General features: G+C 37.6%; 1 protein-coding gene and 1 pseudogene across 9 annotated transcripts in view; both read right to left on the reverse strand.

Moving 5' to 3' along the window:
• CCSER2 (coiled-coil serine rich protein 2) overlaps positions 1-24,691 on the reverse strand; it is a 194,794-nt gene that overhangs the window by 125,885 nt on the left and 44,218 nt on the right. For all 9 annotated transcript variants that reach the window (XM_055275495.2, XM_055275494.2, XM_055275493.2 and 6 more), the window contains one exon: positions 24,417-24,613. In XM_055275495.2, coding sequence (XP_055131470.1) covers positions 24,417-24,613 — 197 coding nt within the window. The remainder of the gene's footprint in view (positions 1-24,416; positions 24,614-24,691) is intronic.
• On the reverse strand, positions 282-5,854 carry LOC129480387 (transportin-1-like; annotated as a pseudogene).

Genomic DNA, 24,691 nt, shown 5'->3' on the forward strand with positions numbered 1-24,691 from the left:
TTGTAACATACTTAAAAGAAACATTAATAGTGAACGAAGAAAAATATAATTATGTTTAAAGAATCACAACAACTACATTTCATAGATTTAAACTTTTCTTCACACATAAAAGTTATATTAATAGGACAAAAAGATCTATACTGATAATTAAACGTACATGGAAGATTCACTACTGGAGTTGGAGTAGCTCCCTTCTATTGGTTCAAATTTTGCAACTCAATGTCAAAGCATACCTGAAAGTATCAATATCAGTTTGAGATTTCTATTTACCTACATTAGGACCATCTCAACTTTCTATAAGCTGTCCCTCCACTTCCACGCCTATGCTAGCATCACATTTTTAGTTACTTGCAGCTTGCTATTATGACACGTGATACCTTAGAAACTTACTTTGTAAATAGGTTATGTCATAATGTGTATAGAAAACTAAGTGAAAAGTATTAAACAGTACCTTTAATTTTTTAAGGGCTAACTTAACAAGGATTTATTCACAGGAATACATGTAAGTAGAGAAAAATAACAGAAAAGCTAAACAAATGAAATGAAGAGAATCCAAACCAACTTTCACTTTGTAGCTTTTAATTTGCAACCTATGTGCATATATCTACGGCACAGAGGGCCACCAACACGCACCAAAATACATTCCTACATTTGCAGTGTAGGAACCCTGCATTACACCCATGAACTTAAACATATCTTTAAGATCATGCTTTGAACAAAAAAAAAGAAAGTTTAGAAGGCAGTATATTGAGTGGGAATAAACACTGAAATACAGCAATCATTTTTCAACTTCTACAATTGTCTTTATGTGCCAATTGACATTTACGCAGCCTTTTACAGATCTTTTACCACGTAATTTAAATTTTAGAAGTTTTGATAGAATCATGAGTAGTATATAACCATGCAGAAAGCACATCACACTGACAGCACAGAGGCAAAGATTTTGCACAGGTATATCAGCTTTCCACATTGTGCAGGTTACACACAATGCAATATCAATCTTATTCCTAACAGATCCAAAAAAAGATATTTCAAGGACTAGCTGTAAACTACAGTACTTTATATATCTATATTCTTAAGGAAAATAAAACCCACAAATCTTAAGAAGGAACAATTTAGTGTGGCAGAGCTACATTGAATTGGTAAACTGCAACACAAATTGCTGCAACATAGGCAAATGAATACCAGTCTCACTCTATGTGATGCAAGCATGCTACTTTCCCACGAATTTAAATTACTTTCAACCACTATGAGACAGAATGCATGCCTAACCCTTAAACTGCACTTTAAAAAATAACATTATTGGCGTAGAAATTAAATCTAATGAAGTACAACTATCAAATTATATCCACTACATTAATGTTCAATGCAAACTGTCATCTTTAGTTTGATATACCAAACCCAATTTATTCCACCCTCCCTGCCCACCCCAAAAAAGGTAAAAGGAGTGACTCATTTGGCATTTCACAGGGTGCTTCATTGTTCATGTTTGTTTTGTTTTATTTCCAATTTTTTGGGGGTACCTTCAATTGTAACTTCCAAGAACCTGCTTCTACTATGGGAAGGCAAGCTGATTTTAACTACATTAGTTCTGTTTGTGCAGTTCTTCGTCAACATGCAAAACAAAGCCCCACCATGTGGGAAAACTTGGATTAAAAAAAAAAAAACTTAAAAAAAGAAAAAAGCTTCTTTACTATTTGTAACTCCCGGTTTCCTTTATTGTGAACTATAGAATTGTTCCTCTTTCTTGTCCCTATGCATCATTTATATGGTTCCTGTTTTGGTACAATTCTCCATAATATTCCACAATGTGCTGTTTCGTGAGTAGACTGAACAGATTTTTTTTTTTTTTTGCTTCTTCAAATCCAGTGCAGAGTTGTAATTGGAGACATATTTCCACCCACAAAGGCTCCAGATGTTAAAACGTTTCCCAACATTGACTTAATACAGTGACAGCAACACGTCCCTCCTGCCCCTTCCAGTAGGGTTGAGACTGTAGTGTATTCCCTACTGGTTTACCCTTCCCCCCGTAAAGGGTAGCATTTTCCCTGGGCGCAGAGTCTCCCTCATAGTCTCCAAGACTGAAGGACCTCTAATTTTGGGACTGCAGCTTAAGTGTATTAAACACCATAAACAGCTGCAAGATGCTCTTTTTAAGGGAAGAGGAAACTGGTCAGAGAAATGCCTCCAATGTTTATCGCCTACTTGATTTTTAAATCCATGAAGGATCTTACACTGAACGTGTCTCTGAGATCTTTTGGGTTAATCCATGATGCAACAGCATCACAAAAAAAAATATAAAATCTTGGATTACACCACTGGGATTCACAATCATCATGGTACAAATTCCATGGAATGCTGAATCCTTTTCCTCATTGTCTCTTATGTTCCTCAGAAAGGTGCACCAGGGTCTTCATATTGCTGTAACATGGGGGCCACCTCTTGAGGACACATGTAACCAAGATGACCAATCGTTATTGCTGTATTCTCTAACAATGTCTTTGGTGTGTTGGGTCTGTTTATGATTTCTACAAGCTGGTGCAACATCATAGGAATATAAGGCCACATCTCTATACCCATTTGAATGGAGATTTCTCCAATTGCCCATGTGGCATTGTTGCAGACTGAAATGAATTCTGGATTTGGGTTGATTCCCAGTATTGGCATGAAATCAGCTATACAAGGCTTAACATGCTGAAAGCAAGCTTTTGTGAGGTCACCTAAGAGAGCAAAAGAACTCTGTCGAACTTCTAGCATTTTATCCTGCATCCACTGATACATTAGTGTTAGGATGTTACTTTGGGCTACCAGCTGTTCAATGTTGCCTCCAAGTCCTTCAGCCAGGCCACTCAGTAAATCAAGAGTCACTATCATAAAATCTTTATCTGGAGCTTCATATTGATCTGGTTGAGCACTGTTTAGCATGGCTTAGGCAAGAGTTTTCCTCATTGTCTCTTACACAGGTTCACAGTATGGAAGAAAGTCAGACCGCAGTGCTGTGGCAACTGAAGATAGGCACTCAGGTAAAGAGAAGAGATCCTTATCTTCACCATTTAACATGTTCCATTTCTGGGTCAGTGGAGGCATTAGCATCTGAATATAATCTGGTTTGTTTGAATGATGTCCTACTGAATCTGCTAATGTTCCTAAGGCATTGTAAAGCACGAGCAGGTTATGCTGGTATTTACTAAATGCAAAGACCAGGGTATCAAGTATATAAGCAAAGTGAGTAACAGGTTCTGTACAAGCCTCCTCTTCTAGGGCAGCAAAGGCACTGCAGGCAGCTTCTTGTACTCTCGTTGCTATCCAGGATGCGCTTTAGCAATTCACTCATTAATGGCTTCAGGTACCTGTCCGGTGGCTGGCTGACTACCCAGTGTGCATAGCAGCTAAAAGTCCAGCATGTTATGGAATCTATAAGAGCCTTTTTATCAGTGAGGCACTGAATAAGGTGAGCAATAAGCTCAGGCAAGTATAGAATAATGCCCTGCATGCAACCTTCAGCAACTGCTCCTAAAACCAAGATGCCTGATTCTTTAACAACCCATTCATGATGAAAAAGTAATTCTTTCAAAAGGGGTAAAACATGTGGTAGCAGCTCATCATGATACACATTTGCAAGAACATCTAGGGCAGCAGCAGAATATTTTCTTAGATTCCAGTCAGAAATTGTATCATCATCATCAATTTCATTATCATCATCTTCCTCATCAATTTCATCTTCATCATATTGCTGAGCCACTGTCCCTGATCAGTGAAAACATGGCCATGTATCTTGAATCTTATGTAGAATGTACTCAACTATATTATGCACGTGAGGGAGTAGGCGATCCATTCAAATTTCAAACAATCACAAGTGCTCGGCACGCATTTTTCCGTGCCTCTGGTTCTTCATCACCAGCCAATGCAAAGAGATTCTCAATAAAAGAATCAATGTGCAACATTAGAGCTTGAGTCCTACTGATGATAAACTGATTGACAGATGCAAAAGCATGAGACCTTATTTCTGGACTACTGTGCTTTAAGACCTGTAAAAATTTGGGAATCATGATGTTGAGAGGATGATCTAAAACATCACTACCTAAAATCTCAGCAGAACCTTCACAAATCTTCTGAAGGGTGCCAAATGCTCCCTCTGTACAGGTGTTGTAATCTTTAGCATCCAACAGGCCATAGAGTTTTGGTAAGAGGTCAGGCCAATTCTGCAATTCTCCCTTGGAGGCTATAGTTGTGATCAAAATACCAATGGTGGCTCTAATCAGAAGGGAGGAGTCACCAATTTTTTTTTTTTTTTTTTTTTTTTTGAGACAGAGTCTCGCTCTGTCGCCCAGGCTGGAGTGCAGTGGCGCAATCTCGGCTCACTGCAAGCTCCGCCTCCCGGGTTCACGCCATTCTCCTGCCTCGGCCTCTCCAAGTAGCTGGGACTACAGGCGCCCGCCACCATGCCTGGCTAATTTTTTTGTATTTTTAGTAGAGATGGGGTTTCACTGTGGTCTCAATCTCCTGACCTCGTGATCCACCCGCCTCGGCCTCCCAAAGTGCTGGGATTACAAGCGTGAGCCACTGTGCCCGGCTCACCAATATTATTTAAACATTCACCTTTAATAAAAGTCTGTTATACCATTTGGGAAGTTCTGAAAGTGTGCTTTCACATCATTCTTCAAGACGAGATCTTGTGGGCTCATCTTCAGATTTTAATTTTGTAAGAACAAAAATCAGTTGTTAAAGTCTGGATATTTATTAAGTTGTTCCAGTTTCTGTTGCACAGTCTCTGGATGGTGGTGTCTAGGGACTGGGACTCCTTCAACAGCTGCAGGATTTGCTGAAGCCCGTGCTTGTCAGGTTTCCACTTATACTCCATCTTAGTTTGCTGGGGTGCCCCGAATGGCAAAACCCAGCGGAACTGCTCCTGGCAGCCCAGCCGCCAACGTCTGCTGCTGCTGCCGCCGCCATGGCCACCCAGCGCCAGTACCTCTAATTTAAATGTTTCTATTTATTTTGAATTAAAAGGCAGTATTTATCAAACGTCATCATGACATCCATTTCAGCAATTATTTATTGAGTCCTTACTTGGTGCCAGAAACTTATAGGAGAGACAAGAGAGATAACAAAGTATCAACTATACATTCAGGAACATGTAGTAGTAACTAGAGATTAAAAGTGACTAGACAGACTGAAATAAAAGTGAGAACAGATTGTGAAATGAAAAAAGCCAAAGTGCAGATGTGACATAGAAAGAATGGGAAAGCCACAAGAAAAGTAACAAGTCAAACTGGTGATAAAATAATTTGGCAAAATGAATGAAAGCAGAAACACTAGTTACAACTTCTAAAGGTACGGAGGTGATGTTTTTCACCGCTACAGTCAATCAATAATGGAATTTGGTCGACTGTACCCTCTAAACCCATTTTCAAAACTACCCACCCCGCCAGATCTCCACTTTGCCACCACAATATCATAAGCTACTACCACCTCTCACTTGAATATTAGCTTCCATGATCCTGCCTAGCTCCCCTCTAATTCAATCTTCATACACAGCATTTTAAAAATGTAAACTGAATTAAATTTTTTGGAGTTTAAAATTCTCCAACTGCTTGCCTTCAATTTTTAAGGCAAAGATCCAAATCCTTCAAGCTCTATAAAAGCTCTGTACTGACAGCCTCCTCTCCTGCCACTTCTTTCCTCTGAGTCAGTGCTCAGGATATCCTGGCCTTCTCATAGTTCCTCATACACTCCACAATCCCTCCTGCCCTTTCTTAAAGCATTCAACATTCTTCCAGCCATAGCAAATAGAAAACAATTTTTAAAAGCAAGCTGAACATAAATGAACGAACCAAAAAGAAACATATATAGAAAACCCTCCATATACTGCCTTTTCTCCTTTTGTTCTCAGACTCTACTATAGTTTGGTACAGAGATAAAAACAAGTGCAGAAGCAGATAACCTGAATGTTTGGTTTTCAAAAAAGGTTTCTCCAATAAGAGTCCAAGTGAACCATTCTCCAAAAGGGACTCTTTTGGTAACAGACAGAAAATAGAGAACAGCGCTAAACAGGTTCTTCTTTACCTTAAAGGAGAAACCTAGTATAAATCTACAGTGGCAGTAAAAACAATGACTTGGGAGCCAGTTGTTCCAAGTTTTAATTACTCTGCATTGCTAGAGGGACTATATGACTTTACCTTTCTAGGCCTCAGTATCTTTATTTATGAAATAAATGGATAAGACTAAATAATCTCTATGACCTTGATCCTACAGCATCTAATTTTTCTGCATATAAAATATACTACAGCTTTGCCAAATAGTAAAAGGCCAAGTGAATGGTAGAACGGAGGTCTAGATGCTTTCCTAGAACATCCAGGGGAACATAGCCTTGCCCCAGTGGGACACATTTTGGACTTGAGCTTCAAAATGGTAAGATAAATGCTGTTTTAAACTACTAACTGTGGTAATATGTCACAGCAATGAGAGAAAACTAATACATCAATAGATTTACAAATGTGTTTTTTATTCAGTCTGACCCTAATCACAAAAAAAAAAAAAAAAAGTTCTGGATACCTAGCACCCTTAATGAGATTCTTTTAAACGGCAGTAAATTCTTTATCTCTACAAACATAGTATCATATGTGCTTTTTCTAAATAAGCAATGTTTTTCCCTTTTCAAATAATTTCGAAATAGATGCTTCTCGAATCTTCAGGATTGAGCTGATCTCAGGATTCTTACAAATCCTTCCAACATTAGTTGCTGTGCACTTTCATTACTGATTATAATTAAACACTATTACATAAACTGACCATTAAGATAATCTAATTTGGATTCCCTAAAAATCAGAGTTTACACCAAATTTTGAAATATTGTTTGAAAAAATGAAGCTTTTAGCTTTCTGCACACTTCTAGATCCAAGCTCCCATATTAATCACACTAAATGATCCAGATCCTATAAAGCGTATTACACACAGAAGCATTTTTCATGATTTTTTAATGTCATTCATTAGATACTAAAGCAGATATATGCCTCGCCAGGCACGGTGGCTCATGCCTGTAATCCCAGCACTTTGGGAGGCCAAGGCAGGTGGATCACTTGAGATCAAAGCTCGAGACCAGTCTGGCCAACATGGTGAAACCCTATCTCTACTAAAAAGACAAAAACTAGCCAGGCATGGTGGTGTGTGCCTGTAATCCCAGCTACTCAAGAGGCTGAGGAAGGAGAATCACTTGAACCCAGGAGGCAGAAGTTGCAGTGAGTTGAGATCGAGATCGTGCCACTGCATTCCAGCGTGGGTGACAGGGCAAGACTCCATAAAAAAGGAAAAAAAAAAAACAAAACCAGATACATGTTAAGGTCTTAGAATATTTATACTGTGTCTGTATTATTAAGATGTCCAAGATCATCTCCATAAATCCTCCTTCAAATAATCCATGCATTAATAGTATAGAGGTTTCAGAGCCCAAGTAGGATGAGAAAGACATCAATGTGGAAAAGGATATGGTGGCAGAAGTGAAGTGGGTTACAAAGAAGGAAGTTAATCAAATAAGAACGGTCGTGCACCATATAACAACATTTTGGTCAATGACTGCATATAAAACTGGTCCCTTAAGATTATAATGGAGCTGAAAAATTCCTATTGCTTAGTAACATAATGATGTCATAACTGTCATAACATCATAGTGCAGTGCATTACCTTTTTATATTTAGATATGCTTAGATACACAAATATCATTATTGTTACAATTGCCTACAGTATTCAGTAAGGTAACATGCTATACAGGTTTGTATCCTAAGAGCAATAGGCTAATATCACATAGCCTAGGTGTACAATAGGCTACAACATCTAAGTTTGTGTAAGTACATTCTATGATGCTTTCACAACAATGGAATTACCTAACACATTTCTCAGAATGTATTTCCATTGTTAAATAATGCATAACTGTAAATATTTTAAGGATAATAATGGAAGTCAGGTTTATCACCGTCAGAGATGGGGACTGCAAATATAGAAAGGGAAAAAACTAGAATTGAATCCTGTGGTGTTAGGATGGAATTGGTGGTATTAGTGTGAATTCATGGTTTTCAAAATATATAAATAATGTGGACATAAATATTGATACATGTGTGTGGAAGCATATATGTATATATATAAATATATTCCCTAGCTCTCACCACTGAAGATGCCTGTGAGCAGCAACTTTTCAATAGCAGTGAGCACATCTAGCCCCCAAAACTTGGCTCTGAAACAGCATTTCCTAATAAAAAGAACAAGGGCTCTAGGAGAAATCACTCATTCCAGGCCTAGGGCAGAAAAAAAATGAAAGATGAGACTAAAACATCTTGTACAAAAGAGCAAGGAAGTGCTCAAAGAATTATGAGAGAAGAAAAAAGCACAGGAGTCTGTTTGAAGGAGCACTCACTGGCCAGGAGACTGAAGAGACTAAAGTCCCTGATAAACAAAACCAACGTGTGATTCTAACACATATCTTTTTACTATAGAAGATATTATTGCCTTCAGTTTTTGGCTCAGAAGAGGCCAAGGTGCAACTCTCTTTGGATGTACCAAATCCAGGTTCATCCAACACCAGCTGCCTCCACCATGCTGCTGAAGTTCCACCCCAGCTTTGAGATCAAAGTTGTGTATCTGAGGTGTACCGAGGTAAAGTCAATGCCACGTCTGCACTGGCCCCCAAGATCGGCCTCCAGGGCAACCAATACCTCGAAGGGTCTGAGAATTACAGTGAAACTGACTATTCAGAATAGACAGGCCCAGATTGACGTGGTACCTTCTACCTCTGCCCCGATCATCAAAGCCTTCAAGGAACTGCCAGGAGACAGAAAGAAACAGGAAAATATTAAACAAGGTGAAAATATCACTTTTGATGAGATTGTCAACATTGCTCGACAGATGTGGCACTGATCTTTAGCCAGAAAACTCTCTGGAACGATTAAAGAGATCCTGGGGGCTGCCTAGTCTGTGGGCTGCAATGCTGATGGCCGCCACCCTCATGACATCATAGATGACATAAACAGTGATGCGGTAGAATGGCCAGCCAGTTAAGAAGCACAAAGGAAAATATTTCAATAAAGGATCATTTGACAACTAAAAAAAAAAAAAGTTATTATTGGTCAGATGGAGAAACTTGAATGGGGTCCGCAGATTTGGTGGTAGTAATGCATTCATGTTAATTTCATGATGCGAATGGTTATTCTGTGATTATATAGGAAAATGTTCTTGTTTCCAAGAAATATACGTTAAAGCAGGAGTCTCTAACCCCTGAGCCATGGACCAGTACCAGTCTATGGCTGGTTAAGAACTGGGCTGCACAGCAAGAGGTGAGCAGCAGGCAAATGAGCATTACTGCCTGAGCTCCGCCTCCTGTCAGATCACCAGCAGGAAATGATTCTCATAGGAGAGTGAACCCTATTGTGAACTGCGCACATGAGGGATCTAGGTTGCACACACCTTATGAGAATCTAATGCCTGATGATCTGAGGTGGAAGAGTTTCAACCTAAAACCATCTCCATCTGCATTCCAGCCCATGGAAAAACTGTCTTTCCCAAAACCAGTCCCTGGTGCCAGAAAGTTTGGGAATTACTGTATTAAAGTATCTGAAGGCCATAGGGCTTCAGGTAGGAAGTTTATGTGTAAATGGCTCAAGGGGATGGAGGGGAGTCATTTGTACTTTTTGCTGTCACTTTTTAATAGGTACAAGTACACTGGTTTCTGCATCACTTTGTAGAGATCATCAACACCATCTATCCAACCCTTCCCACCACTTCATGAGTATGAATGAATGGGGAAAATAACACTCTACAGTGGCCTCAGTAGAAAAGATAAAAAAGGCTATGTACTCACAGTGAAAGGACAAATGTAAACAAGGCAAAGTCCAGCCATGAAATAACCTTATAGATCACAAACCAAACTTAGAGACTTTATTCTAACCCAAAGCAATAGAATCTAAACATACATACTAAGAAGAAACTTAATACTGATGCAGGATGTAGGATAAAACCTGAGTTAAAGGGGCATAAGCATCAGAAAATGAGAATTTTACTGAAGAAAAGCCCAGGCCAGGCGCGCTGTAATCCCAGCACTTTGGGAGGCCAAGGCGGGCAGATCACGAGGTCAGGAGTTCGAGACCAGCCTGGCCAGCATGGTGAAACCATGTCTCTACTAAAACTACAAAAAATTAGCCAGGCATGGTGTCATGTGCCTGTAATCCCAGCTACTCAGGAGGCTGAGGCAGGAGAATTGCTTAAACCCAGGAGATGGAGGTTGCTGTGAGCCGAGATCGTGCCATTGCACTCCAGGCTGGGCGAAGAGCAAGACTCCATCTCAAAAAAACAAAAGAAAAGAAAAGTCCAGTCCTTGTCTTCAAAATTAATTCAGTGTGGCCGGGCGCGGTGGCTCACACCTGTAATCCCAGCACTTTGGGAGGCCGAGGTGGGTGGATCACGAGGTCAGGAGATCGAGACCATCCTGGCTAACACGGTGAAACCCCGTCTCTACTAAAAATACAAAAAAATAGCCGGGCGTAGAGGCGGACGCCTGCAGTCCCAGCTACTCGGGAGGCTGAGGCAGGAGAATGGCGTGAACCCGGGAGGCGGAGTTTGCAGTAAGCTGAGATTGCGCCACTTCACGCCAGCCTGGGCGTCAGAACCAGACTCAACACAACAACAAAAAAAATTAAAATTACTTCAGTGCAGGTATGAAGATCAATACAAAGTAGCATACTATAAACTGAAATAACGTGCCAAAAGGAGGAGGAAGCAACATGATCAGAAGTAGGAAGAAAGGAGTAATTAATTCTAACTGGAAAGAACCATTTATCGAGTACCTACACATACTAAGTCAGTATCACAGCACAGAAAGATGAAAAGAGGCTGTCCTCACGATGTAACAGGAAGGAGAAAGGCAGAAAACCAGGGTGTGATTTAAAGTGCTATAGGGTCTCATCATTGAACAGTTAACCCTTAGGGGAAGGGGAGAGAATAAAAGTCTGAATACAGCCTTAAAGGAGGAATAGATGGGAGCATTAAGAAAAATATAAATAATCTCAAATGGTCTTAGCCTGGGAATGTAGGCAAGGTAGCAGTAGTATGGAAAAGGCCCTGAACATGGATACAGATTTTTTTTTAGATTTTAGATTCATGATGTGTGAGTTTACTCCATGAACATGTTGCATAATGGTGAGGTTTGGGCTTCTAGAAACCCATCATCCAAACAGTGAACACTGTATCCAATAGTTAATTTTTCAACTCTTATCCCCCACACATCCTCCCCACTTCTGAAGTCCCCAGTATCTATTATTTCCATGTTTATGTCCATGTGTACCCACTGTTTAGCTCCCATTTACAAGTGAGAATATGCAGTATATGATTTCCTGTTTCTGAGTTATTATACTTAGAATAATGGCCTCCAGCTCTGTCCATGTTGCTACAAAGAATACAGCTTCATTCTTCTTTTTTTGTTGTTGTTTTTTGTTTTCTAGAGAAAGAGTCTTGCTCTGTTGCCCAGGCTGGAGTGCAGAGACATAATCTCAGCTCACTGCAGCCTCCGCCATTGCAGACTCTGTCCGGGTTCGAGTGATTCTTGTGCCTCAGCCTCCCGAGTAGCTGGGATCACAGGCGTGTGCCACCATGCCTGGCTAATTTTTTTAGTTTTAGTAGAGGCGGAGTTTAGCCATGTTGGCCAAGCTGGTCTTGAACTCCTGGCCTCAAGTGATCTGCCTGCCTCAGCCTCCCAAACTGCTGGGATTACAGGCATAAGCCACCAGGCCCAGTCTCAGTTTCATTCTTTTTTATGGTTGCATAGTATTCCATGGTGTATATACACCACATTTTCTTTATCCAATCAACTACTAATGGACACTTAATTCCATAACTTTGCTATTTTGATAATTTACGTTTATTGTGATAAACATACAAGTGCAGATATCATTTTGATATAATAACTTCTTTTCCGCTGGGTAGATGTCCAGTAGTACATCTACCCAGAGGAAAAGATCAAATGGTAATTCTATTTTTAGTTATTTGCTAAATCTCTGTACTGTTTTCCACAGAGGTTGTACTAATTTTCAGTTTTTATTCCCACCAACAGTGTTATAAGTATTCCCTTTTCTCCACAACCTCACCAACATATGTTATTTTTTAACTTTTTAATAATAGCCATTCTGACTGGTGTGAGGTGGAATCTCACTGTGGTTTTGATTTACATCTCTCTAATGATTACTGATGTTGAGATTTTTTTTTTATGTTTGTTGGCTGCTTGTATGTCTTCTTTTGAGAAATGTCTGTTCATATCCTTTGCCCATTTTTTTTAATGGAGTTATACATTTTTTTTCTTGTTGAGTTCCTTGTAAATTCTGAATACTGGTCATTTTTCAGATGCATGGTTTGGAAATATTTTCTCACATTCTGTAGGTTGTCTGTTTACTCTGTTGTTTCTTCTGCTGTGCAGAAACTTAATTAAGTCCCATTTATCTATTTTTGATTTGTTGCATTTACTTTTGAGGTCTTACTCATAAATCTTTTGCCTGAGCCAGTGTCCAGAAGACTTTTTCCTAGGTTTTCTTCACGGATTTTTATAGTTTTTGATCTTACATTTAAGTCTTTAATCCATCTTAATTTTTGTGTATAGTGAGAGACAGGGGTGCAATTTCATTCTTCTTCACATAGCTAGCCAATTTGCCAAGCACCATTTATTGAATAGGGTGTCCTTTCCCCGTAGTTTATTTTTGTTGGTTCTGTCAAAGTTCAGTCAGATGTATGTATGTGGCTTTACTTCTTGGTTCTCTATTCTGTTCCATTAATCAATGTGTCTATTTTTATACCAGTACCATGCTGTTTTGGTTACTACAGCTTTGTAATATAGTTTGAAGTCAGGTAATGCGATGCCTCTGGCTTTGTTCTGTTTGCTTAGGATTGTTTTGGCTGTTTGGGGTGTTTTTTCGGTTCCACATGAATTTTAGGATTGTTTTTTCTAATTCTGTGAAAAGTGATGTTGGTAATCTGATGGGAATTGCCTTGAATCTGTAGATTACTTTGAGCAGTATGGTCATTTTAATGATATTCTTCTAATCCATAAGAATGAAATGTTTCAATGTGTTTGTATCATTTATGATTTCTTTCATCGGTGTTTTGTACTTCTCCTTGTAAAGGTCTTTCACCTCCTTGGTTATATGTATTCCTACGGGTGTGTGTGTGTGTGTGTGTGTGTGTGTGTTTACTGTAAATTGATTTCAGCTCTCAATTTGGTTCTGTTTGAGCACTGATGGTGTATGGAAATACCACTAATTTTTGCATATTAATTTTGTATCCTGAAACTTTACTGAACTTATCAATTCTAAAAGTCTTTTGGAGGAATCTTTAGGGTTTTCTAAGTATAAGATCATATCATCAACAAACAGATAATTTTACTTCCTCTTTTATAATTTGGATGGCTTTTACTTCTGTCTCTTGCCTGTTTGCTCTGGCTAGGACTACGCTGATAGGAGTGATGGGAGTGGATATCCTCGTCTTGTTCCAGCTCTTAGGGGAAATACTTTTAACTTTTGCCTATTCAGTATGATGTTGGCTACAGGTTTAGCATATAGGGTTCTTACTATTTTGAGGTATGTTCCTTTGATGCCTAGTTTGCTGAAGGTTTTTATCATGAAGGGATGCCAGATTTTATCAAATGCTTTTTCTTCATCTACTGAGATGTTCATATGGATTTTGTTTTTAATCTGTTTATGTGGTGGATCACATTTATTGATGTGCGTATGTTGAATCATCTTTGCATTCCTAAAATAAAACCCACTTGCTCATGATGAGTTATCTTTTTGAGTTGCTGTTTGATTTGGTTTGCCAGTATTCTGTTGAAGACTTTTGAATGTGTGTTCATCAAGGATACTGGCCAGTAGTTTTTTTCTTTTGTTGTGTCCATGCCAGATTTGGGTACCAGGATGATAATGGTTTCATACAATGAGTTAAGAAGGAATTCCTCCACCTCCTCAATTTCTTGGAATAGTTTCAGTAAGACTGATGCCAGCTCTCTTGTATTCCTAGTAAAATTCGACTGTGAATCTGTCTGGTCCTGGGCTTTTTTTAGTTGGTAGTCTTTTTATGACTAATTCAATTTCATTATTCATTATTTTTATTTCTTACTGGGTCAATCTTGGGATGCTATGTTTGCAGGAATTAATCCATTTCCTCTAGGTTTTCTAGTTTGTGCACATAGAGATGTTCATAGTAGTCTCTGATGATCCTTTGTATTTCCATGGTATCAGTTGTAAAATCACCTTTATCACTTCTGATCATGCTTATTTGAATCTTTCCTCTTTTTTTCTTGGCTAATCTAGCTAGCAGCCTGTCAATTTTGTTTATCCTTACAAAGAACCAAGTTTTAATTTCATTGATCATTTTTATGATTTTTTAATTTCAATTTCATTTAGTTCTGCTCTGATCTTTGTTATTCAGATACAGATTTAAAGCAACAACAATATGATCTCACCAGAGTTTAATGAAAACAGTTTGACAGTAGTATAATACTGTTAAATAAAGTGAAAAACTAGCAAAATGTAGAGAAGGTGCAACCACCTGAGACAGTATATGTGAATACATGTTAGAAAGAATAAAGCATCTCAGCCGGGTACGGTAGCTCACGCTTGTAATCCCAGCACTTTGGGAGGCTGAGGTAGGTAGATCATGAGGTCAGGAGATCAAGACCATCCTGGCTAACATGGTGAAACCCCATCTCTACTAAAAATACAAAAAATTAGCCAGGTATGGTGGTGGACACCTGTAGTCCCAGCTACTCGGGAGGCTGAGGAAGGAGAATGGCGTGAACCCGGGAGGCGGAGTTTGCAGTGAGCCGAGATCACGCCACTGCACTCCAGCCTGGGCGACAGAGGGAGACGCCGTCTCAAAATAAAAAATAAAATAAAATAAAATAAAAAAAAGATTAAAGCATCTCTGGTCTCTTCCTTAGAGTAAAATAACCCAAGCTAAGTAAAATGTCACAGATATAAAATTAGAGAGCAATTAAAAACTTCCTAAATTCATTCTAAAACTCAAAACCAAATAAGGCAAATATAAGCCAGGTTTGATATTTTTATATTCTTCTTCTACATTTTTGGAGTAGAGAAATTCCAAATTTCAGTGCAAATAATCTAAGGAACTCATATACCCACACAAACACTGCTAAGAATATTATGACATTCAGCAGACATTTAAATCTCAATAAAGTCTAGCTACATCAATCACAAGGTAGAAACCCAAATCTAGCCAGCTCTCCTCTTAGTAAAACACAGATATAGAAATGTAAATAAAATGTGTTAGCCTCATGAAAATGAAGGCATACCTACTTGTTGGTGTGTCAAAAGCATACAAGTAAGTTTTTGGATCTACCTTTTAAAGTGAACAAGAATCTCATTTAAATAAGGAGTTAAACTTGCCTACTATGTGAAGATAAGGCAAGCTGATAAAACGAAAATAAAGCCAGATACTTTCAGTGATGATCTGATTCAAACACTTCTTTGAGCCTCCTAAAAATATTTCCAAAAATAAAGGCACTCCATGTGATGATTTAAAATTATCACCTCCTAAATATTTTAGTGTTAGAAAATCAGTCATCATGACATTATAGTTCAACTATTCTTCAGTGAGAGCTCTCGTATTGTCATAGCATTGCTGCAAAGAAGATTCTGAGTATGGCTCACTGTGTTTACAAGAGAAAAAAAAATGTTTTTGCCTAAGATTGTGCACATACAATGATTATAATATTTACCAGAAAAAATGCTACATTTAATCTTCAAGAAAGTTAAATATCAGTTAAAAGTTTATTGAGTTCAAAAATTCTGAGACTGAGAGTATAGCAAGTAGTAAACTACTTCCCAACCTATCAGTGCCAATTTACTCAACTCCTCTAGAATTCATCCTAGTCTGAAACCAAAGGTAGTAGGTAGTCCATAGCTATTTCAAAGGACTAACATAAAAGATAATAAACAAAAAAATGCTATCATGAAGTAAACAAAGATAACTTCATATCAGTACCTGTGTCAGGAGTCCCCAAGCCCACTCCCAAAATAGAAAATTTACTAAAAGGAGCCAAAGGATTCAGCATACAGTAATATTAACAACTAAGATTTATTCCAGCAGGATACAAAGCAAAATAAGAAAGGAAAAGGCACATGGGGCAAAATCAGGTGTAAGCTTCCAGGAGTCCTCTCCCAATGGAGTTACACAGGATGTGCTTAATTTCTCCAGCAAACAGTTGTGACAATACATGCAAAGAGTGCAAAGTCTTGTCCACGACGGATGTTCTTTTTTTTTGTTTTTTGAGAGTCTTGCTCTGTCACCCAGGCTGGAGTGCAATGGCATGATCTCGGCTCACTGCAACCTCTGCTGCCCGGGTTCAAGCAATTCTCCTAGCCTCCCGAGTAGCTGGGACTACAGGCACGTGCCACCACGCCCAGCTAATTTTTGTATTTTTAGTAGAGACGGGATTTCACCATATTGGTCAAGCTGGTCTTGAACTCCTGACCTCAGGTGATCCATCTGCCTCAGCCTCCCAAAGTGCTGGGATTACAGGCATGAGCCACCATGCCCGGCCCACCATGGATGTTCTTAAGAAACTCAGCTCCCAAGGTTTCACTGGGGCATGGTCTTGTGGGTACCCTCTGCCTCGCACATACCAAAATTCTAGACTCCCAGAAGGAAAGCAGGTATTCAGCATAAATCACATTATCTGTGCAAACAGTTTAGGCACAGCAAACCTACTGTGCTCTTATCATTTATGAAAAGTTTTATAGCAGTTTAAGGAACTGTTTACCAGCCAAGGGCCAACCTTTCAAGCAGGTTATCTAAGAAGCAATCTTAGACCTGCAACATTAACTCTTTTCTGCATAGCACCCCAAGTATATTGTGGAAGAATATTAATGAGTATAAATTATTGTGCCTAATACCAACTTCGGATGAAGTCTTAAATGTAAAACAAAACAATTAGAAAGCAAAATAACAAACATCTGTTGAGCTCGTGTTATATCCCTGGCATTAATAAGTACTTTATATATATGACCTCATTTAATGTTCATAGTAATCCCATGAGTTAGTGAGAGATGATACTCAAAATAACAACCAGTATCACCAGGGAATCACATGACTGTCATAGCATTCAGGCATGGACTTCCTAACATCAGCCCTGGAGGTGGGTACAACTACCATCTATATTTTTTAAAAAGGAACACAGAGAGGCTGGACATGGTGGCTCACGCCTGTAATCCCAGCACTTTGGGAGGCCGAGGTGGGCAGATCACGAGGTCAGGAGATCGAGACCATCCTGGCTAACACGGTGAAACCCCATCTCTACTAAAAATACAAAAAAATTAGCCTGGTGTGGTGGTGGGCACCTGTAGTCCCAGCTACTTGGGAGGCTGAGGCAGGAGAATGGCATGAACCCGGGAAGGTGGAGCTTACAGTAAGTAAAGATTGTGCCACTGCACTCCAGCCTGGGCAACAGAGCTACACTCTGTCTCAAAAAAAAAAAAAAAAAAGGAACACAGAGAATCCAAGGAGACACAGCTAGTACATGACAGAGGTGGAGTTTTAACTTAGCTTGTTCCGGAGCCCTGGCTCTTAATCATTATGCAATAACACCTCTCTGTAAACAAAATACCTGTATGGCCTTAGGATGGGAAAGGGTGTCTTACACACACATGCCATACGTGAGCATGTAAAGCAAAAACCATGAAGAAAAACATTACTAAATTTAATTGTCAAAAGTAAAAACTATGAATGGTAAAAAGATACAAAAAACAAAACAGAAGCAACGGGCTCAGAGAAGATTATCTGCAACACATTTAACAAGAATTAAATTCCAACCACATAAAAAACTCTTCTGTATCAATAAGAAAAATGGCAAAACCCAACTGAAAAATCAGTGAAGGAAAAATTTACATAAAAGGAAACAAAACAGCCAGTAAAATGTGTGAAAAAAAATGACAAAATCAACAATGGTGTAAATGTAAATTAAAATTATGTATCATCTCACACTCACCAGACTGATTAAAATGTTGAAGTCAGATGACGACATATGGGGTTCAGATGAGGAGTGACAGAAATTCTCATCCTCTACTGAAAGGTATACACTGGTAGGACCATTTTAGGGAGAAGTTTGATAATATCATTAAAGTTGAAAATACACTATTCCTAGTTTTATATCCTAGGAACGCTATAGCTAGGTTTATATCCTAAAGAAACTGACTTATATGATCAAAGAGAATTGAATCCGAATGTTCACTGCTACACCATGTAGACATTACTATTAGCAATAAAGAATAACTGAAATGTAGATTAGCAGGGGAACAGAGAAAAATACTGGTATATTCAAATGACAGAGTATTATAAAGTAATAAATATGAATTAGAACAATATAAATACACATATACACGAAAAACATAAAATTGAGTTTAAAAAAGAAACCTGTAGAATATTATGTATCATTTACCCAAGTTGTAAAATACATACAAAATCATACTGTATATTGTTCATGGATATATAAATGCATTAAGGAAAATGGCCTATACAACATGCCTTAGAATTCATAATTTTGAAACAACGCACATAAAAAGAAACTAACTGCTATATTTACTACTAGGGTGTTTACTGAATGCATTCTTTCCCAAATAATAAAGGCTTCTCTTTATGAGAATTCATTCATATGCCAGAGAAGGGAGAAAGGCTAAAAATCAATTACCTAGTTTCCATGTCAAAAACTTTGGAAAAGAAAAAACAAATTAAACTAAAGAAAAGTAGAAGAAAAGAAATAAAGATATAAACCAAAATCAATAAAAACAGAAAATAAGCACAATATAGAAAAATCAGCAAAGCCCAAATTTGGTTCTTGGAAATGAAGAAAAAGAGGAAACACCAATAACCGGTATTAAGAATGAAAAGCAGACGTCCCTATAAGACCCTAAAGATGTTAAAAAGAGGATAATCCTAAACAACTTTCACCAACAAATGACAAGTTTAGAGGAAATGGACAAATTTTCAAAAACCAACACGAATATACATACAAATTTTAATATGCCAATATCTAAAAATTAAAATTGTTATTAAAAACCTTCTCATAAAGAAAACTCCAGGTCCGGAAGGCTGAATTCTGGCAAATTCTTTTACATACCTAAGGAGTAAGCACATTAGTTGTACACAAATTCTTTCAAAGGACAGAAAAATAAGAAACACTTCTCAACTCATTATAAAGCCAGCATGATCTTGATACCAAAACATGGCAAGAACATCAGTAGAAAAACAAGAAAATTACAGAGTAGAACAATCTTACTCATGAACATACATGCAAAAACACAGACTATTAGCAGAGGTGGGTATAGTGGCATGCACCTGTAGTCCCAGCTACTTGGGAGACTGTGGGAGGAGGATTACTTCAGACCAGGAGTTCAAGGCCAGCCTGGACAATATAGCAAGACCCTATCTCTTTTCTAAAAATTAATTTTTAGGCCGGGCACGGTGGCTCATGCCTGTAATCCCACTATTTTGGGAGGCCAAGGCAGGCAGATCGCCTGAGGTCAGAAGTTCGAGACCAGCCTGGTCAACATGGTGAAACCCTGTCTCTACTAAAAATACAAAATTTAGCCAGGTGTGGTGGCAGGCACCTGTAATCCCAGCTACTCAGGAGGCTGAGGCAGAAGAAACGCTTGAACCTGGGAGGCAGAGGTTGCAGTGAGCCAAGATTGTGCCATTACACTCCAGTCTGGGTGAGAAGAGCTAGACTTCGTCTCAAAAAAAAAAAAAAAAAAAAAAAAATTAATTTTAAAAAATAATTTTAAAATTTAAAAATTAGAAAATCTAGTTTAACAACATTTGAAAAGATAATACATTTGAAAAGATAATACGACCAAGTGAATGTATTCTAAGAATGGAAAGGTAGTTTACTATTTGAAAATCAAGCCATGCAATCTACCACACTAACACACAAAAAATTTCATTATCTCAACAGATGTAGAGAAAGCATTTGGTAAAACTTAATGTTCATTCACAACAAAAATTCAGCAAACAAAATAAAGGAGAACTTCCATATTCTGATTAAATTCCCTCTCAACTCCCAAAAACGTTAATGGTGAGCTATTAAGGCTTTCTCTCTGAAATTCTATCACCATTTCAATTCAACACTACGTTGGTGGTCCTAACTCGTGTAATAGGGCAAGTGCTGGGGTGGTGAGGCAACTTTTTTGCAAATGGTATGATTATAGAGTGTATATACAAGTTCCAAAATCATCCACAGGCAAATTATTATAACTAGATGAATTTACATGACAAAAATCAGGTATATTTGTACATACAACAAAAATTCATAAAATTATAAAAATGGTACCACTTACAGTGTCAAAATCAAATATGTGTAACATTTTATAGAAAAGTATAAAACATTAGCAAGAAGTATTTCTAAAGTCTGAAATTAATGGAGGACTGTATCTCCATCATAAATATGTCAATTCTCTCCAAAATCATCTATAAATTCAATGCAATCCCATTCAAAACCCCTGCCGGTCCTTTCTGGAAATTGACAAGCTCATTCTAATATTTAATTGGAAATACAAAAGGCTAAGAAAAGCTATGGAAATCTTGGAAAAGAACAAAGCTGGAAGACTTACCCTACCAGGCAGCAAAATTTATTTTAAAGCTACAATAATGAAAATAACATATAACTGACAAAATAAACAGAAATATTTGTCTATGCAATGAAATATTTATACACACAGTCATTGATTTATGACAAAGATGACCCTGAAGTACAGTGGGGGAAAGATGACTAAAATAAATTAATCTTGACATCTAATCTCAAACCATACACAAAAATAATTTCCAGATGGGGACTAGAGACCTACAGGTAAAAGGTTAAAAATAAATAATGCTTTTAGAGCAAAACATTGAAACATGTATTCATGATATTAAGGTGGGAAAAGACTTCACAAACAGTTTTAAAAAAAGTGGTAACGGTAAAGGGAAAACTTGTAAAACTGGACAATATCAAAATTGGTAAGTTCTATATCAACAGACACTACTAAGAGATTTCAAAAGCAACTCACAGTAAAGAATACACTCTACATATATAAAATGTAAATATACACATGAATACAAACATCTACATATTGATACAAAATAAAATATTTATATCAAAAAATATGAAGAATTTTTACAAATCATTAAGAAAACAAACCCAACAGAAGACATCTGACAGAAGAGGATATATCCTAATGGCCCAATAAACAGATGTGAAGGTGCTCTGTGAGTAGTTATCAAAAACTACAAGACAAAATCTCAATGCAATACTACTATACCCACAAAACAGCAAAAATGCAAAAAGGCAGAAAGCACCAAGAATAGACAAGAAGGTGAACTTTCTGGAATGTTCATCTACTGCCAGTGGGGAGTGTTAACAGGCACAATCACTTTGAAACACTGACAGCATCTTTATCCATCAGCATAGCCTATAACCCAGGAATCTCTCTCCTACACATTTTCCCAACAAAAATGAGTAAGTGTTCACCAAAAAAACATACATCAAAATCTTCACAATCATGCAATACTCTAATAGCCAGAAACTGGAACCAACCTAAATGCCCATGAACAATAAGTTGTAGTATATTCACACAAAGGAATATGATACAAGAGTAAAGAATCTGTAACTGACAAATACATAGTATTAATGAAAAGAAGCTAGACATAAACCAGCACATCTTTATGATTTCATTTATATAAAGTTCAAGAACAGTCAAAACTAATTTATAGTGACAGAAACCAACAGTGATTGCAGAGTAAGAGAATGACTGACATAAAGGGAACACTCTGGAGCGATGGGAGTATTCTATATCTTAATATGGATGACTGTCAAACAAGCATACACATTTATCAAAATTCTCCGGTCTGTCTGCAGAATATTTGTGCATTTTACTGTACGTAAATTAGACCTCTGCATAATACTGGTAGCATTTAAACAAATAAATAGCCAGGATTCTAGACTGGTGTTATGAAAAGTAGTCAGTCTACAAACTATTTGTTGGGATCCTTGACATGATTAGGAGACTGCACCAGAATGTATATCAACACACTGTTTCTTTCAAAAAGGAAGACTTACTACAAAAACAATGTCAGCAGAAATGAACAGTGAGTGGAACTAAATAAACTGTGTTAGAAGTGACACAGTTGATGTACATTCTAGTGAAAGCTCCTTATCTTGACCTGGACTGGTAGAAGCAGTGTTGCAGAGACAAGAAAAGTGAGAATATGCTAAAAGTCTCTGGGGGTTAAGTAAGAGATACTACTTTGAACCACTTAAGGAAAAAAAAGAAAAGAAAAAAGAAACAGAAAAAAAAGCAAGACAATTTAAATAAAAATAATAAGATGGCAGAGTAAATAAAGTCCAACTATAGCAATAAATGCAAACATAAAAGGATTAAACTCACTACTCAAAAGAAAAAGACAAACTGAAAATTTTAAAATAATGAACTATTTGCTATACATAAAAAAGGCTGATAGTAAAAGAAGGGAAAATATATAAATAAAATTGGTAAGGTATATTAATATTTGGAAAGAAAAGGAGTCTGAAAACAAAAAGCATAATTAGAGATAGAGAAGATCACTAAGTAATGATGGAAAGTCCAATTCACCAAAAAAAAAAAAAAAACCCAACAATTCTGAACAGGTACACGCCTAAAATTTATACAAAACAAAAAATTCACGTAACTTCAGAGCAAAAATGGTAAATCCAACATCACTGTAGGAGAACTCAACACAAGGTTCTCAACTTTTGCCATCAATTCTCTATCCTTTCTCAGACTTTGTCTGAGATCAGAAGAGAAAGAGAAGATCAGAAGAGATCAGATCAGAAGAGAAAGAGAAACACCATCTTGTTCCAAAGCACAGAATGAATGTTTTTTTCTTCCCATACCATAGACATAAACCTACTGAACAAGGAGGAAACTCATGGATCTTAAGGACTAACAGTCAATCCAGATGCATTCTGAAATCTTTTAGAGAAAGCTATTTTGTGATTAGTTACAGGAACAATGAACTGAATGAAGGTGGTTAGCCTCCAGAAACTGTCAGGTACTACGTGGTTTATTGCTGCCATCTGCTGGACACCATGTTCATTTGCACTTAATCATATTCGCCTTAAAACTCCTAGTAAGACAGCATGTAAGGTCTTAAACTTATCTTTTCTGAGCCTCCTTTATCTAATGAGATGAAGACACTGCCTCTAAATTAAATGTTTGTATGCAAGCTGTTGATAGAGGTTAAAAACATGTTTGTGCAATTTAAGCCTCTGGTAACAATGGCTTAAGTAAAAGGTTTACAGGAGCATAGAAAATTACACTGCCTGAAATCCACTTGGAATTTAATATATCCACAAAGACTACCAATTTTCCCATACAACTACTGGAAAATCATATTTTATATACTGAATAACTGCAATGAGTCACTTTAAACATACCAATTACACTTTACCCATATGGCATATTATCCATACTACTTGCCATGTTTCTTAAAATACGCACATATAAATTCATGGCAGGTCTTCTAACACTTGCCCATACCTGATTCCCTTGCCTTCCAGGCACACACAAAGATTACAGTTCCTGTCCTTTTAGTATTTAGATGGGACCACATGATTAGTTCTGGTCAACAGATCATGAACAAAAGTGCCAAGTGTTGTCTGCAGGCCAATGCAAGTAATTATACGTGTGAGACCCTCTGGCACTCTCTTCCTCTGCCATAGTGAAAAGAAGGGACCTCAAAAGACGGTCAAGCCCCAAAATCAAAGCAGCTTAGATCACTAAAGACAGCTGCCCTAGAGAGCTGTCCAGACCCACAACAGACTTTCTAAGAGTAAAATAATACACTTGTATTGCATTATCCCACTGAGAGTTGGCACTTCAATGTTACCTCAGTACAGCACAGGCAAAGGTCTCTCAACAGCAGCACTACTGCCATCTTAGGCTCGATAATTCATTGTGGTCTCTGTCTTGTGGACTGTGGGATGTTAAACAACATCCTTGGCATCTACCCACTAGATGCCAAGAAGCACTCATCAATATGACAACCAAAACCACCTTCAGTCATTGACCTCCTCCCCCAATCTTTGAGAACCAGTGGCACAGATTAACCTACTAATATAGTATGCACATATGTATGATGAATATATATGTAAACATGTTGAGTATATTTAAGTCAAATGTCATATATTCTCCATGCTTTATTTCATATTAGAGTCAGATATTTTATAGGCTCTTAACAAATATGAATTTCCTTTTCTCAAAGTAGTAAAGTTAATTCATAAATTTTTTTAAAAAATCAATCATATCACAAGTCTCTCTATAGTAGGGTAAACAAAATATTCCAAGAGTATATAAATCCATACATACTATGCTGTTCATTTCAGAGGACTCATAGCTCCCAACTGGATGGACATTTCCAATGGGTTCCAAGCCTTCTTCATCCCACATGTATGTTCCATCAGAGCTATCAGATGGAGAGAGTTCAAACGAAGAACCAGCTCTGTAGTCTGTATCTGGTGAAACCAAATTATTCCCAGAAGTATGTTTTGTACATTCACTCCTGTCTTCAAGAGAAAAAAGGTTATTGATTCACAAAAATATAATTGTTTCTCATGTCCTAAAAATCTAAGTGCTAATAATTT

The sequence above is a fragment of the Symphalangus syndactylus genome, chromosome 4 (genome assembly GCF_028878055.3).
Source record: "Symphalangus syndactylus isolate Jambi chromosome 4, NHGRI_mSymSyn1-v2.1_pri, whole genome shotgun sequence".
Taxonomy (NCBI): domain Eukaryota; kingdom Metazoa; phylum Chordata; class Mammalia; order Primates; family Hylobatidae; genus Symphalangus; species Symphalangus syndactylus.